Source organism: Cibotium barometz, chromosome 27, assembly GCF_041138505.1.
Source record: "Cibotium barometz isolate CiBa-2024 chromosome 27, ASM4113850v1, whole genome shotgun sequence".
In the NCBI taxonomy this organism is placed as follows: domain Eukaryota; kingdom Viridiplantae; phylum Streptophyta; class Polypodiopsida; order Cyatheales; family Cibotiaceae; genus Cibotium; species Cibotium barometz.
In genome coordinates, this window is record NC_141072.1 from 1,679,179 (window position 1) to 1,695,008 (window position 15,830).

The 15,830-nt window shown below is 44.7% G+C and overlaps 1 protein-coding gene across 1 annotated transcript; it reads left to right on the forward strand.

Moving 5' to 3' along the window:
- Window positions 1-911: 911 nt before the first annotated feature.
- LOC147622986 (uncharacterized) lies at window positions 912-13,030 on the forward strand. Its single transcript, XM_086821790.1, has 3 exons — window positions 912-1,678; window positions 7,561-11,626; window positions 11,789-13,030. Exons 1-3 carry the CDS (start codon window positions 1,039-1,041, stop codon window positions 12,732-12,734), a joined length of 5,652 nt encoding a protein of 1,883 aa, XP_086677916.1. The 5' UTR covers window positions 912-1,038; the 3' UTR covers window positions 12,735-13,030.
- Window positions 13,031-15,830: the final 2,800 nt, after the last annotated feature.

Consider the following 15,830-nt stretch of genomic DNA (forward strand, 5'->3'; position numbering starts at 1 on the left):
CATGTTATTTACAAGAAATATACAAGTTTTTTACATAAAGCTTATTAATTGTAAATTCAAAATCCTTCTTAAAAATTCGATTTATGTAGATTGATTCTTTAGTTAAAGACAATAAAATTATATACACTGTGAGTTCTTAGCTATATAGATGTTCCTATTTTTGCTATATGGAGATCACTAATTTACTAGATATTTCCTATAAAGATATTCTAATTTGCTATATAATTATATATATACACTATGAGTTCTCAGTTATATAGATTCTCCTATTTTTGCTATGCAGAGATCACTATTTACTAGATATTTCCTATTTCCTATAAAGATAGTCTAATTTGCTATATAAACTTCATTTCTTTGCTAGTTATGAGGTGGGTTTTCTATATGGTTATTATCATTTACTATATAGAAACTTCACAATACTATATAGGAAATGCCATTTGCTATATATATAGAGAACTTACTTACTAGCTGTAAGATTAATTTTTTATATAGATACACATCTCTTACATAGAAATCACTTCTTCATTAAATGTAATGTCGGTTTGAGAGATAATGTAATTTGCTAGATCAATATATAGGAAATCACATAGGGGCACACAATGAGCGATAAATCAAGTTTACTAGATTGAATAACAAAAAAGTGTGTTGAGATCTTGCAAAATTTGCTAGATAGACTATAGGAATCCCCCTCTAGACAGGAAGTGTGAGGTTGGGTGCACGTCTTTCCCTCCATTTTTCCAGCTTTCTTTTTCAGGAATTTAGAGGTCAAAACGTTTAGAAACTCCACACAAAGTTTTAAATATAAATTTTTCAAAAAAAAAATCTTAAAAAGTTGCTGCTTTTCTCTTTCCTTAATTTCTCTAACTGTTGAGAGTTTCCATGTCAGCTGAAGTCCGGCAGTTACAGTTACTCATCTCTAGCGCGGAGAGGAGGGAACTCTCGCTCTCTCCATGCAATCGTTCGTGTGCTACCCTGCAAGGAAAAAGCATGATCGCATCTTAACATAGCTTCTCTCTCTCTCTCTCCTTCTCTTCCCATATGGATCAGGCCGTCCTGCCCCTCAACTTCTACTGCCGCAACGCCCGGCTCTGCCTTAAGAAGGCCACTTTCTCCAAGAAGTCCCAGCTCTTCCACGACGAGCTGTCTCACCTGCACAAATTTGAGTCCCTGGTGGGCTCCACCATCCCCGACCACCCCCAGTTTGAAGACAAGAAGGCAGACAAGCAGATTGTGGAGCTCCAGCTCTGCCTCGCAGATGCCCGCAAGCGTATCCACGAGCTCGAAGGTGATTCCAACAGATCCCACCTCCTGGGCACCCTCAAAAGCAGCCCTTCCACCAAGAGTGAAAAATCCACCCCAAGATCCAAATCCACCACCAGATCCCCCAGATTGGTTCCCTCTGCCGACTCCGGCAGCGCCACCACAGGCACCCAGTCAACCAAATCCGTCAAAAAATCCTCCAAATCCTTGTCCACCATCACCAAAAGGACCGACTCCCCCAAGAAGCAGCAGAGCTGGGGCGTCTGGACCGCGAATCCACATGACACCACTCTTTCTCCCCCCTCCAAAAAGCAGACTTCCAGCATGCAGAAAAGCAAAAAGATCGTGGGGGAACTCAAGAGCTTGCCTTCTGGTACCAAAGAGGCATTCTTCTTGCCATTAAGGTCCAACTCTCCAGGTTAAATTCAGCACTACTAGCTTGATTTTAAGATAGTGTCCATGATCAGATGTACATATCACATACATAAGGGTACCATTCCTCTTTTGCCATTAAGGTCCAGCTCACATACAAAAACGTATTCATGGTACCCACCATCTATCTGAATCAGATACATATTACAATAGGCATCCTCTTTTTCATATGAAGGTCCGTCCATTCATGGTGCCCACAAAAACAATATGGTGGGAGCAGAGAGCAGCATCAATTGAAAGAGAGTCATCTTCATCAGGGATGTCAGGAACAGTGGATTCCAAAGGCGAGCTGCAGTGGCAGGGTTAAGCTGTGCATAGATATCTTGCAGGGAGCAGGATTTTTTGGTAGCCCTCAAAGATGACCCACTTGGATGCCTGTGGGGAGAGGACGAACTAGGCATGGAACCATGGGTATGAAGGGAGCATGGTCGAGGTAATCAAGTGTTGCTGTCGAAGGAGTGGTGTTGGGTCAGGATGTTCGTGGGTGGAAAGTCAGCCATGCACTGTGAGCAAACCAGCCACGTGTCGGGTGGGGGTTGAAGGAACTGGATGATGAGGTGAAGCCGCCACTGTGGATCACACTGTGGTGGGGGACTCGAATTAGAAAGTGGAGTTGGAGAAGTGGTGGTGGTTGCCTCATGGCACCCATGAGGAGAGGAGGTAAGTGACCGAGTTGTAGGTGGAAAATGTGATGAGGGAGAGCGGCCATGTGTGGGGACCTTCCCACGTGAAGGGGGGCGTGGCTTCGTGAACGCATCAAGCGCGAGCCTTGCTTATCCGCCGGTCGACGCCGTGCTGAGGGCCGCTGTGGTGGATTGAGAAGCCGACAGGTGAGATGTTTATGGGAGCGGGGCGGCTGTTGAAGCGTTTCTGGAGGGGGAAGAGCCAGTACAGGATGGCTTTATTGAGGAGCGGCGGCAGCAGTAAGAGTCATCACTTCATGCAATGGATTGAGGTTTTGTTGAAATAAAGTACAGGATCTCCTGTAATGAGTGATAGCTCATTGAATGTAGGACTACTACTGAAAAGGAAGTCGGGAGAAGCGTGTATGCATTGACCCCAAACCAGTCTCCATAACCCACAAAAACTGGCTGTGTAGCCCTTGGGTCAAGTTTACTTTTCCTGTGGAATGAAGGCATGGTCTGGAGAGCCAAAGATCCAAATGTTGGTGAGATCTGGGGGATTTTAAACCACGAGGAGTAAGGAGTGTGATGGGTTAGAGTGGAGGTGGACAATCTGTTCTGAAGGTAGCAGGCTGTTGCTACAGCTTCCTCCCAATAAGAGTGGGGTAATCCAACCACTTATCGCATGGATCATGGAGATTCCATGAAGGTCCTGTTTTTGTGTTCAACCACCCCATTTTGTTGGGGGGTGTAAGGAACAGTGTACCGGTGAATGATGCCTTCAGATGATGAAGTCATTGGAAATGTACTTGCCACCATTATCGGTGTGGACTACTTTGATCTTGGTTCTCCACCTTCAGCTTGTAAATATTGAAATGTTCAAGTGTGGAGGACTTTTCAGAAAGAAATGAGACCATGGTATGCCTTGGTAAAATCATCAATGAAGGTGATGAAGTATTGGGCTCCTGTGCGGGAATGAATGCTCACATCGGACCACAAAGATCTGACGAAATCAATCGGAGAGGCTGTGTTGATTTTGGTGGAGGTGGTGGGCTTTGCCTAAAATACAGACTTCACATAATTCAATAGGTGTTAAGCAAGCCTGTGGCAAGCTGTTGGCACTGAATTTCTTTGAGAACCTGATGGCTTGGGTACCCAAGACGGTAATGCCATCTAAGGGTTTCTACATGATCGGTTGTAGGACCAACTGTGGCTAGGGCTCGGGCAGACACTCGTGTAATACTTAGCTAAGGGACAAAGCCTACCTTGTTGTCGACAACTTATATAAACCATCTTTCCGGTGGCTAACTGGGCCTTAATAATGCAATATTGATGGTAAAATTCAATATCGGCGCCATTTGCATTGAGCTCACTAACTGAAAGTAAATTATTTGTGAGACCATGGACAAAATAGACACGTAAGATGTGTGTGGATTGATCATCTGAAAGACGGATATGTATGTCACCAAAACCTTGTGCATGCCTAACGCTATCATCAACAAGGTTGACTGCCAAAGGCTGAGGCAAAGGTGTGTAATTGACTAACCAATCATGGTTATATGTCATATGATGTGTAGCTCATGTGTCCAAATACCACATATCAGAAAGGGTTGGTGTCGTAGAACTGAGTGAGGTGGCAAGTAATTGAAGAGATTGAGTAGAATCCTCAATTGTAGAAAGATCTACTGTAGTGAAATGAGCCTGTGGTCATGATGACCTTGATGAAAATTGATCACACCGTTTAGTACAGCAGTCTCTTTCTAGGTGACCTTGTCGTTTACAATAGCGTCACGACACATTGCCATTGTAGGGAGGGGTTGGTTGATTCTGACCAGTTGATTGGGGAAGACCGGTGTAGGAAGGGGTTGATTGATTCCAGTTGGGTCGTGAAGTAAAGGAAGTTGGCGAGGTCAGCCTTGTTGTGTAGAACGCCGATTTGATGGCTTAAAGGTAGTGACCATGGCAATGGGTTTGGAAGAATTGCGATTTGTATTCCTCAAAACCCTCAAGACGTCTTCTTGTAGACAAGACTTTGAAGCTGTAGATTTGTTACAAAGGACTGGGTTGTGATGAAGGCCTGCCATATAGGAGGTAATGAAGCCAAGAGAATCATGGCTTGTAGGGTATCCGGGATCGCCAAGAACTGGACAGCAGACTGTCCTTCATGTTAGTATATTCATCCCCAGTTTCTGCCCATGTTTGGAGTCCCCATTTGATCCCTTTTATGGCCCTTGGTTGTGGGCTGGCCACCCCTATTTTCCTGGTTATTTTCCCAGGTCGGGTGACTTTTTCCAGTCGGTCAGTAGCTTTGCTCCAGTCGGCCAACCCTCATGACCTATTTATGAGTGGGCTTGCCTCCTCACTTTTTCATAGTGTAGTCTTGTTTTGTATCCCTCACTTATGAGACCTGTTATGTCTCTTGCTCGGGATTGCTTCATTGCAGGATATTCTGCATAGTTGCTGCATATCTCCCTCTCTCTTGCACTTCTCAGATCAGCACACTCTAGTTCTTATATTTCTTCAGCTCTGTGCACTCTTTCATGGTATCATCATTCTAGGTTCAGAGTTCACTCTACTGCCCCTAGTTTATGCCCTGTTTTCAGCACCTTCACTTCTGCATTTTTTCCCCAGATTTGCTGCTGGTCGGCCTGCCTCTTCCAAGCACTTCACCATTGCAGTTTGTGGTCAATCTTCATGGTTTTTGACCCCTGGGACCCCTGTACAGCTGTCAGCCTGCTCTGTTTTTAGAGCAGCAGTACTAAAAGTGCTGCATTTCCTCTTCTACAGGTGTTTTGCAGATGTTGGTTTGTTGATTTGTGGCTTTGTGGCATCTGGTACCTGTGGAGGACACTTCTTCTGAGACTACGTTTTTTTTCTGAGATTGAGCCCGAGTTTTCGTGATGGCTGCCCCGACTACTCTTCATATTTTCTCTAAGCCTGCAAAGTTGGATGGCTCCAACTATACTTTATGGAAGGTGAAGGTGAAATCAGCCTTACGTGGAGTGGATCTCTAGGACTGGCTTGTTACAGCTGCCAATGCCACCCCTCCCACCCTTTCTACCCTTGGTGTGACTCAGGCATAGATTGATGTTTGGCGGGCAAATGATCGTCATGTTTTCTCCTTTTTGATGTTGAATTGTCAAGATTCTGTTCTCTCTCATGTGCGTACTGCAGATGCTGCACATGAAGTTTGGAAGGCATTTGCAGACCTTTATGAGATTAAGTCTCCAGGTCAGATTTTGGCTTTGGAAAAGCAGCTTATGAATTTGTCAGTGTCTGCCTTTCCATCTTTATCGGCTTTCATCTTGAAGATGAAGGATCTCTGGGATGAGCTTGCTGTTTGTGGCAAGGATATCTCTACATAGGATATGGCTATTCGGCTCCTCTCCAAGCTTCCAGAGAGGTTTGATGCTTTCTTTCAGTCTCTTGTTTCTTCTGCTCGTCCTGTTCCAGTCACTTGGGAGGAAGTTCTCTCCTCCATTATATAGATTGAGTCTCGCTTTGAGGAGCAGATTGGCACCTCTGGTGGTTCTAATGGAGCTTTGGCTTATTGAGATAAAGGAAAGAATCGATAGAAGAAAGGAAAGGGGGTTCTGACAAGAACTCCAAGGATAACGACAAAGATAAAGACAAAGACAAAAATAAATCTTCTAAAAACAAGGACATTGAGTATCACTACTGTGGCAAGAAAGGTCATAAACAGCCCCAATGTCGCAAGAAGCAACAGGATGAAGAAGCTAAGGACTCTACCTCTACAACGGTGTCTCAGACCAAGCAGGATGATGGTATTCTTCTATTAGCTGGTGCTCATCGTGTACTAGCTCTTGTGACTTCTCAGTCGCGGTCTTGAATTGTGGATAGCGGTGTTATTGCTCACATGACACCTCATCGGGGTTGGTTTGAGGACTTTATTGCTAGGACACGCAACATCACTTTGGGTGATTCTTCTTCCGTGCCAGTTCATGGACGTGGCACCTTCCCCATCTTCCGCTCCTCTGAGGACAAGAGGTACTTCTCTGACGTTCTGTACATTCCAAATTTGGCATTTAACCTTTTGTCAGTGAGTGCTCTTACAGCTCATGGTGCGGAGGTGATGATCTCTCGTTACGAAATTACTATTCGTGATAAGGAGACTGGTAAAAGCATCTTGGCTCAAGGAGAGTCCAGGATAGTGGCTTGTACAAGTTGACCGCTTTGCTCTCTACTGGTTCTTCTTCAGCTCTTTGGCATGCTCGGTTTTGCCATTTGAGCTATCAGCTTCTACAGTGAGCTTCGAAGGATGGATTGGTTGAGGGTTTATCGACCATCAAGGCTCCATCTTCTGTTTGTTCCTCTTGTTTACAAGGAAAGCAACACCGAGCCACCTTTCCGATGGAGGCGACACAGATCTTTGACATCATGACTCCTCCAGATTTACTTGGGTCTTCTTTTTGAAGTCCAAGCATGAGGCTTTTCAGCACTTTTGTGATTGGAGGGTTGAGGTGGAAAAAGAGACCAGTTCTTCGATCAAGGTTCTCAGGACTGATAGAGGGGGTGAGTTTACATCCCAAGAGTTTCAACCAGGAGCAGGTGCTTGAGGGGCTGGATTAGGGTTAGGATTGGGGTTTGCGCCAGAGTTAGTATGCTGAGTAGAGGCCATTGATAGGAAGTCCGGATCAACTTATCAAGGCTAAGAGGGTGCAGAGATGAAAACAGGCCTAGTTTTCTAATCTCAATACCATGTGAAAGTATAGGCTACAATACTAACAGAGTCTGCAGGTGGAGCAGAGACACAAATGAGATTAACACAATGATGTATTGCAAGAACCCAAGTGGTTGATTCATACAAGATAGTCATGAGATTGCTACAGTTAAAATCGTTGAGTTGTTAGTAAGGACTATTTACATTACAATGTCACATAACCTTGCCAAAAGATGGATGGGGGAGGCTCCCTACCAAGACCTGACAATCCCCGCCCATCAAAGGATTGTACACATCTTGTCAAAAGAAAGACGGCAGGGTGCGGGGGGAGGTATAAGTCTGTAAATCCCCTAATTTTAGATCACATGGTGGCATTCTTTTGCCAGTACATTCCATCATACCATAGGAAAAATGCATCTAACGTCATGGATGCCTAGATTCAGATACAAGGTTTTTTTTTTAATATCTTAAAAGGTTCTAATTTACCTTCCGATCATTCAGATTATTCCTAATGCAGTTTGGGATGTTCAAGATGAGTGACTAACAGGATACTCTTTTGTGCAGATCAAAGTGCAGAGGCCATCCTTGGAGGGTGTGCCCTTCTTGCTACCCACCTTCAATCTTTTGAGGATGGAAAGGATAATTGGCACAGACCCACAGATTCAGGACTCATCTTTGAAATAGACAGCTCTCCTTCCTTGAAAAGAGGTGACCACGACAAAAGATCCACAGACTGGCTCTCCAGCCACTCCAAGGGCCAGGAAAGGCTGGATTTCACAGAAGTCCTGAATGGCGAAGATGAATCAAAGTCTCCAGGAAAGGCCACCATAGGAGGCCGCAGGTTCCGATTTGCTTCTGACTTTTTTGAGAAGAGACTGCAGGACAGGATGAACTGTATACAGCACCAATGCCCAGACACAGAGGAAGATGGCTATGGAAGCTCACCATCAAAGGTTAAGGTAATTTTTGATAAAATACAGGAAGAGGCAAATCAAGAACAGGCTAGTTCAGAAGAAAGTCTTCCTGGTCTTGCAAATTCATCCTCTACTTTGGGTACTTTTCGAAAGCACTTGGACACTAATCTGGGTTCATCATCGCAGCACACCTCAAGAGAAGAGAGCAAGTCTACAGAGAAAGATCAGCTGGATTCTGCAGCAGACAACATCTGGGCCAGAAAGCTTGTTCCCACCGTGGAACAGAAGCTTACTCATGAAATTCTTCGGTCTCGCACTTCACCTCGGAATTCTTTGAATGGTTCAAGCAGGAAGAAACATAAAAAAAGAGGGATTCTTGGTGTAATGGATGACGTCATTAGGCAAGCTGTGGACTCTGATTCCGATGCTTCTAACACCACTTCACCCCAAGATGGTATGTTGGAGCTCTCAACAAAAAGCCCTCGTGGACTGCTAAAGGAGATCATTCAAGGAGAAAACAATGAGAGAAAACTCGGGAGACAACAGCAGCAGCTGTTGCAGTCACCTTCTTTTCAAGGTTTGCAAGTGGAAGCCCTTGAAAAAAAGATTACCAGTTTGCAGAGTTTAGTTTGTGAGCTGAAAGGATCGATCGAAGGATTTACTTCTCGAGTGGAGGAGGAAGGTGACACATGGCAATACAGGATGGAGGGGATAGAGAAGCAAATGAAGTTTTGGAGAGATGACACAGAGAAGGAGTTGACAGGCATCAAGGGAAGTATCCAAGAAGAAGTGCAGATTAAGTTGGAGGAACTTACCAAAGGGCTGGGTAAGGCCGAGAGACTCTTGGCAGAAATGGAGTTGAAAAAAGACAGCTCAAAGCAAAGACTGGAAAGTAGGCTAGAGGATTGCTACACAAGACTGGACTCCCTGAAAAGACAAGTTGACTCCTTGGTATCAGATGTGAAAATCGCTGTCGTGAGAGATGTAAAGGACGGGATATCCCAATCAGTGCAGGACATGAGCGATGGCATGAAGGGCGACCTGGATGCACTGGAGCTTGGAATGTCCAAGGACCTAGAGAATCTGAGAAAGGAGTTAGATGCAAAGCTTGAGGCTATCCGTGCAGAGTCTGAGAAAGCTAGGAGAGCTGAAAAGCAACAGATGGAAGCTCTGATTGAGGAGAAAATCAACAGAAGGCTTTCCCCTCGGGTGGAGAAGGTTCCCGAGGTCAAAGAGAAGGCTATAACCGACATGAAGAATGAGCTAAGGGCAGACTCCGAGAGATTGAAGAGAGCTGAATGGCAACAGATGGAGGCTTTGATCGAGGAGAGAATTGAAAGGAGACTCTCCCAGCCAATGGAGATTGTGTCAGGAGGAAAAGAAAAGGTGATGGCTGACATGAAGACTGAGCTCCGCCTGCTATGGGCCGAGGTAGATTTGCTCTCCAAAGGAAGAGAGGAGATCAAAGACAACATGGAGCAGCTCACTCAGATAGCAGAAAGGGCCAAGGAAACCATCAGCAAAGAGCAAGTCTTGCTGAAAACTGAGAATGGAAGCTTGAAGAAACAGTTGCAGTACTTCAAGAAGGAAAGCATGCAGACCCGGATTGACACAGAGGACTTCAAGAAAGACATTGAGATTGAGGTGGGAGACATAAGGTCAGCTTTAGGGAGGCTGAAAGATGAAGGAGAAGGCATAAAGGGGAGCATTGACCTCCTCAACCAGGTAGGAGATGATCTGACATGTGAGAACAAAAGCCTACGAAAGCTTGTTGACAGAATGAAGGAGGAGTTGATCAGGAAAGGGGAGTCTGACGCTTTCAAGAAAGGAAAAGAGTTTGAGATGATGAGAGGCGGACCAAAGGTGGATGGAACCCGTGACAGAATGCTCATCATGGAGAGAGTAGAGAAGCTTTCCCAGCTCTACCTTGGAGGGCTGGAGGAAGTCAGAGGAGATCTCATGAACACAAAGATTGCTTGTGAGGATAGAATGGAAGTGCTTGAGAACCAGTGGGCGGAGCTTAGACGGCAACAAGAAAGCAATGCCGAATCTGAAGAATCGTTAAGAGAACTCGTATTGGATGGCTTGGAGACAAGGGTTTCACTCCTTGAGAGAAAGCTAGAGCAGAAGTCAGATTTTGAGGAGGAACGGTTCAAGGTCGAAAGTACACTAGCAATTATAGACAAGGACAGGGAGCAGGCGGCATCTGCTCTAGCTCAGGTTGCAGATGCTTCACAGAAAGCTGGAGAGCTTGTATCTGAGACTCTGGGGATGTTCCAGTTGGAAATGGCAAATGTGAAGAGGCAAAGCTTGATGATCCAGGAAAGTTTGGCTTCTGAAAAGGATGCAGCTGCAGCTGCAGTTTCCGAAGTAATGAGGATGCGTGATCACATTGGAAAAGAGAAGGAGATGACCATCTCCATAATATCAGATGCAAAAGCTAGAACCATGGAGTTCCAGGAAGGATTGGAAAGAGAGAGATCTGGTCTAGGGGGCTCCATAGTAATGGCTGAAAAAGCCAGGGAAGCAGCTATGGTAGCTGCCTCAGAAGCCGTTGCTACCGCTGCAAAAGCTGAGGCAGCATTGGGAGAGATTTTTAAAGTGCACAGGAAGAGCATATCACTCTCTGAGGACGTAGCTGAAGCTGCTGGGCAGGAACGCATGAAGTACACCAAGGAGCTTGAGGACCACATCGAAGGGTGGAGAAGATCGATGCTGGATGAGGTCTCTAAGGCTAGGTCATATGTGGAGGGGATTGAAGAAGAGAGAAGGAAGTCCGAGGGTCACATTGAAGGGTTGAGAAAATCAATGCTAGATGAGGTCAGTAAGGCTAGATTGGTTGTAGAGGGGATCGAAGAAGAGAAAAGAAAGTCCCTTTGCATTGCAGAAGCATTGTCCATCCAAGACAAGCATAACTTTGAGCAGCACGTAAAAACAACAGAAACTACAATACAAGATCTAATGAGCACAATAAAGGAGGTGAATGCCTCTTTGGATTCGAAGCTGCAAAGCATGAACCGGAGGCAAGCCCAGTCAGAACAACACGATGAGCATGTAAGGAAGGAGATCAACGACATCAGGGAGAGAATGGAGGAAGCTTTCACTAAGCTTGATAAGATCTCAAGTGACAGTTCTGAAGCGGCCAGAGAGATACATTTCATGCAAGCACACACAGACACGGATGCACGCAAGAGGAGCGAAGCCTTGAAGCAGGAAATCGATGGTCTTGAGAGAAACATGAAAGAGGCAGCTGCAGAGCAGCTCAACATTGTTGAAAAGGTAAGAAAAGTGGAGAGAACTCAAATGGATCTAGTCCATTCTGTTGAAGAGATCCAAACAAACACTATGGAGTTAGAGGAGTCAGCTGCTGTGTGGTTACAAAAGTATGATGCAGCTGCTAGAGTTCTTCAAGAGATAGAGAAGAGGCTTTCCAGTCTGGAGAACACCTCTCTTGGAGACGACCCTGATCAGCAGCTGGACAATATAGATAAGGGCCAGCAGATAGCACCCGCTGAGAAACAGAAATTGATCAGTCTGTACAAAGAGTTGTCGGGTTTTGTGAAAGGGATGAGAACTACTGAAGGTAAGAAAGATGGTGATACCACGGACAATGCAGACTGGCCCGAAGATGCATGGGTCCAAACATTCAATGCTAAGATGGTGACTCTAGAGACTCGGATTGAGCATGTGGAATCCGAGGCTTTCTCCAACTTGAGGTGACAATTCTTTCCCTATGACACCCTTTATCTATCGATAGTTATTCTAATCATTTGGTCACTATGAGATTAAGCTCAAGTCTGCTCTCTAAAGGTCCCCCTCTTATAGCATTGGAAGGTCCTTGGAGCAGTTTCACTAGCAAGGTTTTCCTTTTTTTGCAGAGTTCTGGATGCCAAAACAGAAGAGCTCAGCGTCAGCATGCAAGCAGCCCTTGAAGGAGCTTCCTTGGCAGAAAGCAAGTGCAGTGCTTTAGGGGCAGAGCTCGTGAAAGTGTTCCGCATGCTGGCATCATCCCGAAAAGAAAGTCCAACAAAGATGATGATGGTAGATGCCCAAGATGAGGGCAATGAGCAGCAGCTGCAGCATCAGCGTGCTCGCTGCAATAGGCCACACCATGCAGGTGCAAAATCTAAGGCTCCATCCTCCAATGCTGCCTGCACTTACTGCAAGAGAGCAGCTATGAAAGGCTTGAGTGACATTGTGGATGGCACAAAAGAAACTTTGGATCTCAAACACCAAGATACCAGCCATAATCAACCAGACACCCCAGATAACTACAATGCAGAAGGGCACAAATCAGGCCACCATTACGAGGGCACCGACATTGATGAGATGAGCTCTTGCATAGATAGAAGTTTCAAAGAGTGTGCACTCCATGGAAAGCCATTTCCTGAGCAGCATCACATGGCTGTAAAACAAGACCCCCATGATTTTCATTCCAGACCTTATCATGGAGGAGATGGCTCGCCCACTGAGAAGTTCAGCAGGAGGAATGTGAGTCACGGTGAGAAGCAACAGAGAAAGGGTGAGCTGATCCAAAAAGCTGAGGAATTCGGAGCTCTAGAACATCTCATGGGGACGAAGAATAACTCTGAACTAAAGGTTTTTGATGGAAAACTTCCAATAACTCATGACAGGCTTGATGATAAGCGACTCGAATGTGGTAAGAAAGACAGCACACACTTGGGCTCTGGAAAAAACTGCCAGTCCACTAACATAAGATTAGAGGCTGGCAAGATTCAAGTCAATGTTAGCCATCGTTCTGCTGTTCTGTCTGGTGCTGCCCGATTGACAAAGAGAGGGGATGCTATCTCTGTTTATCCTTGACTTCAGAGTGTCCGCAGGTTGCAGACATTTTGAAGAAGGCTTACTTCACGAGCAGCAACTGCTTTCTGCCTTGTATGATAAAAAAGTTTTGCGGTCTGGCCATTGTAAGAAAGGGTGTATAACACCACCTACGTGTTCATAACAGCTCACCAAAGCCACCATGGCACATAACATGCCATTAATGTTTGATCTCAATGTACCTGAACTTGGTTCAAGTGCAGCCTGCAGATGGGAGGAAGGTGCATGCACACACGGTCTTCCTTTTCGGGGACTTAGATCTCTACTCAAGTAAAGAAATCTACAATCTAAGCCAACAGAATTAAAAGTCACTTCATAAATTAATCCTTTTTTCCATAAATCATAGCGAGCACCTGCAACCTACTCGATAGCACATGTGTATACCCTCCTAGCCCTAGTTTAAAGCATAAACCCATCACCCAAACCCTATGAAAGGCCCCCAGTGTCCTTTACTGCTGCCTGCTAGAGAACAATCCAACACTGCTCCTATGATCAATCTTGTAAGGGTGTAAACCAGATTGATACACTTGCAGAGTAAACTCACCTTTAATCGCCTCTCTATAGGGGCCCTCTAGATGTGTAAACAAGTAAGACTGCTACATAACTCCCATCAAAAGTTGATGGAGGCCAGTATCTTACCTTGGCAAATTTGGAGGGCTATATTCATAGAGGCTGGGTTTTCTACTCCTCCCAGACTTTCATGGCACCACCATATCTCAGATTACACCCTGCAGTCCAGGATGATGTTTCTTCTGGCCTTTGGCCGCGATGTTGTATAGATTTATGCATACTCAATACATTTTCTGCAAAGGAGGCTAGGGGATACCGCTCCACATGTTGCACATAAAGCAGTTGTGCCATGCTTTATAAAGTAACCGTTCCATGCTTTAGACACAAGGTCTCGGTACACAAAGATAAATGCACAAGGTCTCGGTACACAAAGATAAATGCAGAAACCATAACCTTTGAAGCAAGGCTGCCCCTTGTTTCTCTTCTACATGCAGTACAGTGCAGTAATACGGCACGGTGATTGTTGTCTTGTACAGCACAGTGACTGTTATCTTGTACATTGATGAATTTAATAAGTACTGGTACTGATAGGCTATTGATTGAGAAGATGAAGCAAACAGATCTACTAATTACTGGTACTGATAGGCTATTCATTGAGGAGAGGAAGAATACAGATCTATCATCAAAACAGTTGTTGGGTCACTTGAATCGTGTGTTAAGCTGTGCTTATTTCGTTTACAAGCTTTGGCAGTATACTCGACCCTATAGGCCAGCTAGAACTGTTAGATTCACAATGAGCCTATTGAAACATCATCGAGCAAGGAGTCTTCAAAATAAACAACACGCTTCTACTCCCCTCAGGTAGTAGCCAAAAGATACATATCAAAGATGAGATAAACAACCCTCTATAGAGGTAAAGGTCCGAAAAAAGAACTCCCTCATGGCTGGCTGCTCAGCCAGGAGGAGGAGGAGGAGGGGTGGGGGAGGGATGTAGCACCATTTGAGCCGCCGGACATGGAAGGTGATGCATAAGAAAGCTGCCCTTCATTCCTCACACCCCTCCATAACTACGATCCGATGTAACTCGCTGTCTTCCCCACAGTGGAGTTTTTAGGCCTGTCTTCGTCCTGTCAACCGCTCCCCACAAGATGAGGTGCGCACTGTGCCGCTCCTGTGAAAAGATGTGGGATCCTCCGCCAAACTTTCTGTACTATCAAACAAGCAGTCCCAAAGGCAGGGTTGTTGAGACTACGGTGGAAACTGCTCTCGAGAGGCATTGGAAAAACTCAAAATCAATCAGGATTGACCGCCCTCTCGCAATTCTCAGGCGAATCGCAATGGTGAGGATGTGGTCCTCGCTACCATGCAACCTTTTGGTGCGCTGGCATAGCTGACCTGTTGGAAGCTGTTCCAAAGCAAATGTTGCAGAAGTCTCTTTTCCTCGAACTTTAAAAAAGGGTTGCTTGAAGTCTGCGAATAATAAGGCACCAAAACGTTTCTTCAGAGGCTATTAATTAATAAAAACTTTTATTAATTAATCTTTTAGAAGGTTTAAGCACCTCATTCCCAAATGTAGACACTGTAGATTTTTTATGGCTTCTCATGGCACGTGTCTATTTGCAGTCCATCGAACTGCATGGAGAGATAGCTAGCGCTCTCGACTTTGTCTCTCTCCGTATGCAGAGATAGCTAGCACTCTGTCTCTATGGTACACACACTGCAGAGAACAACGTAGGTGCCATAGAATCTCTCTCTCTCTCTCTCTCTCGATATATGGCATGCACTATATAGGGGCGCAAGAGTGGAGGCAAGCATGTGTAACGGGGACCTATGGTTGAGATGGGTTGCGCTGGGTGACGAGGGACCTGTGTGGAGGGAATAGGGCACGAGTGCAGCTAGGGCACACAGGGGGCGGCACCCAGCCCACAAGGCACTTTTGTTCATTCCCTATATAGTGAACTTTACCATATATGGGAAATTTTGAGAGATTTCCTGGTTATGTTGATGGAAATTTCCTATATATATCTAGACAATCGTATTCCCCATTTACTCAATCCTCTATATGTAGGAAATATGGGCTTATATCTAGGTAATTCAATTTCATATATAGGAAATATGGACTAGTATCTAGGTAATTAAATTTCCTATATAGAGAGTATGAGCCAATATCTAGGTAATTCAATTTCATATATAGGAAATATGGACTACTATCTAGGTAATTAAATTTCCTATATAGAGAGTATGAGCCAATATCTAGATAATTCAATTTACTATATACACAATATGGGCCAATATCTAGGTAATTCAATTTCCTATATAGAGAATGAATTGCATATGTGGAGAATTGAACCACAAATGAGTAAATGGTTATTTAAAAAATTAGTTATTTTTAAAAAATTGGTTACTTTAAAACTTTTATACTTAATTATTCAAACATCAATATTATTACAAATTGAAATACTTAAATTCTTCTTCTTCTCCTCTCTCTCTCTCTCTCTCTCTCTCTCTCTCTCACCTTTCTATCACCCAATGTGTGGTAGATTGGTTAGCTCATGGAGTTGTTATTCA

Excerpts from the sequence above, each read along its gene's own strand:
- LOC147622986 (XM_086821790.1), top strand. The coding sequence starts at position 1,039 with ATGGATCAGGCCGTCCTGCCCCTCAACTTCTACTGCCGCAACGCCCGG. Across the intron at positions 1,679-7,560 it reads ATTAAGGTCCAACTCTCCAG|ATCAAAGTGCAGAGGCCATC; the intron begins GTTAAATTCAGC and ends TCTTTTGTGCAG. Across the intron at positions 11,627-11,788 it reads GAGGCTTTCTCCAACTTGAG|AGTTCTGGATGCCAAAACAG; the intron begins GTGACAATTCTT and ends CTTTTTTTGCAG.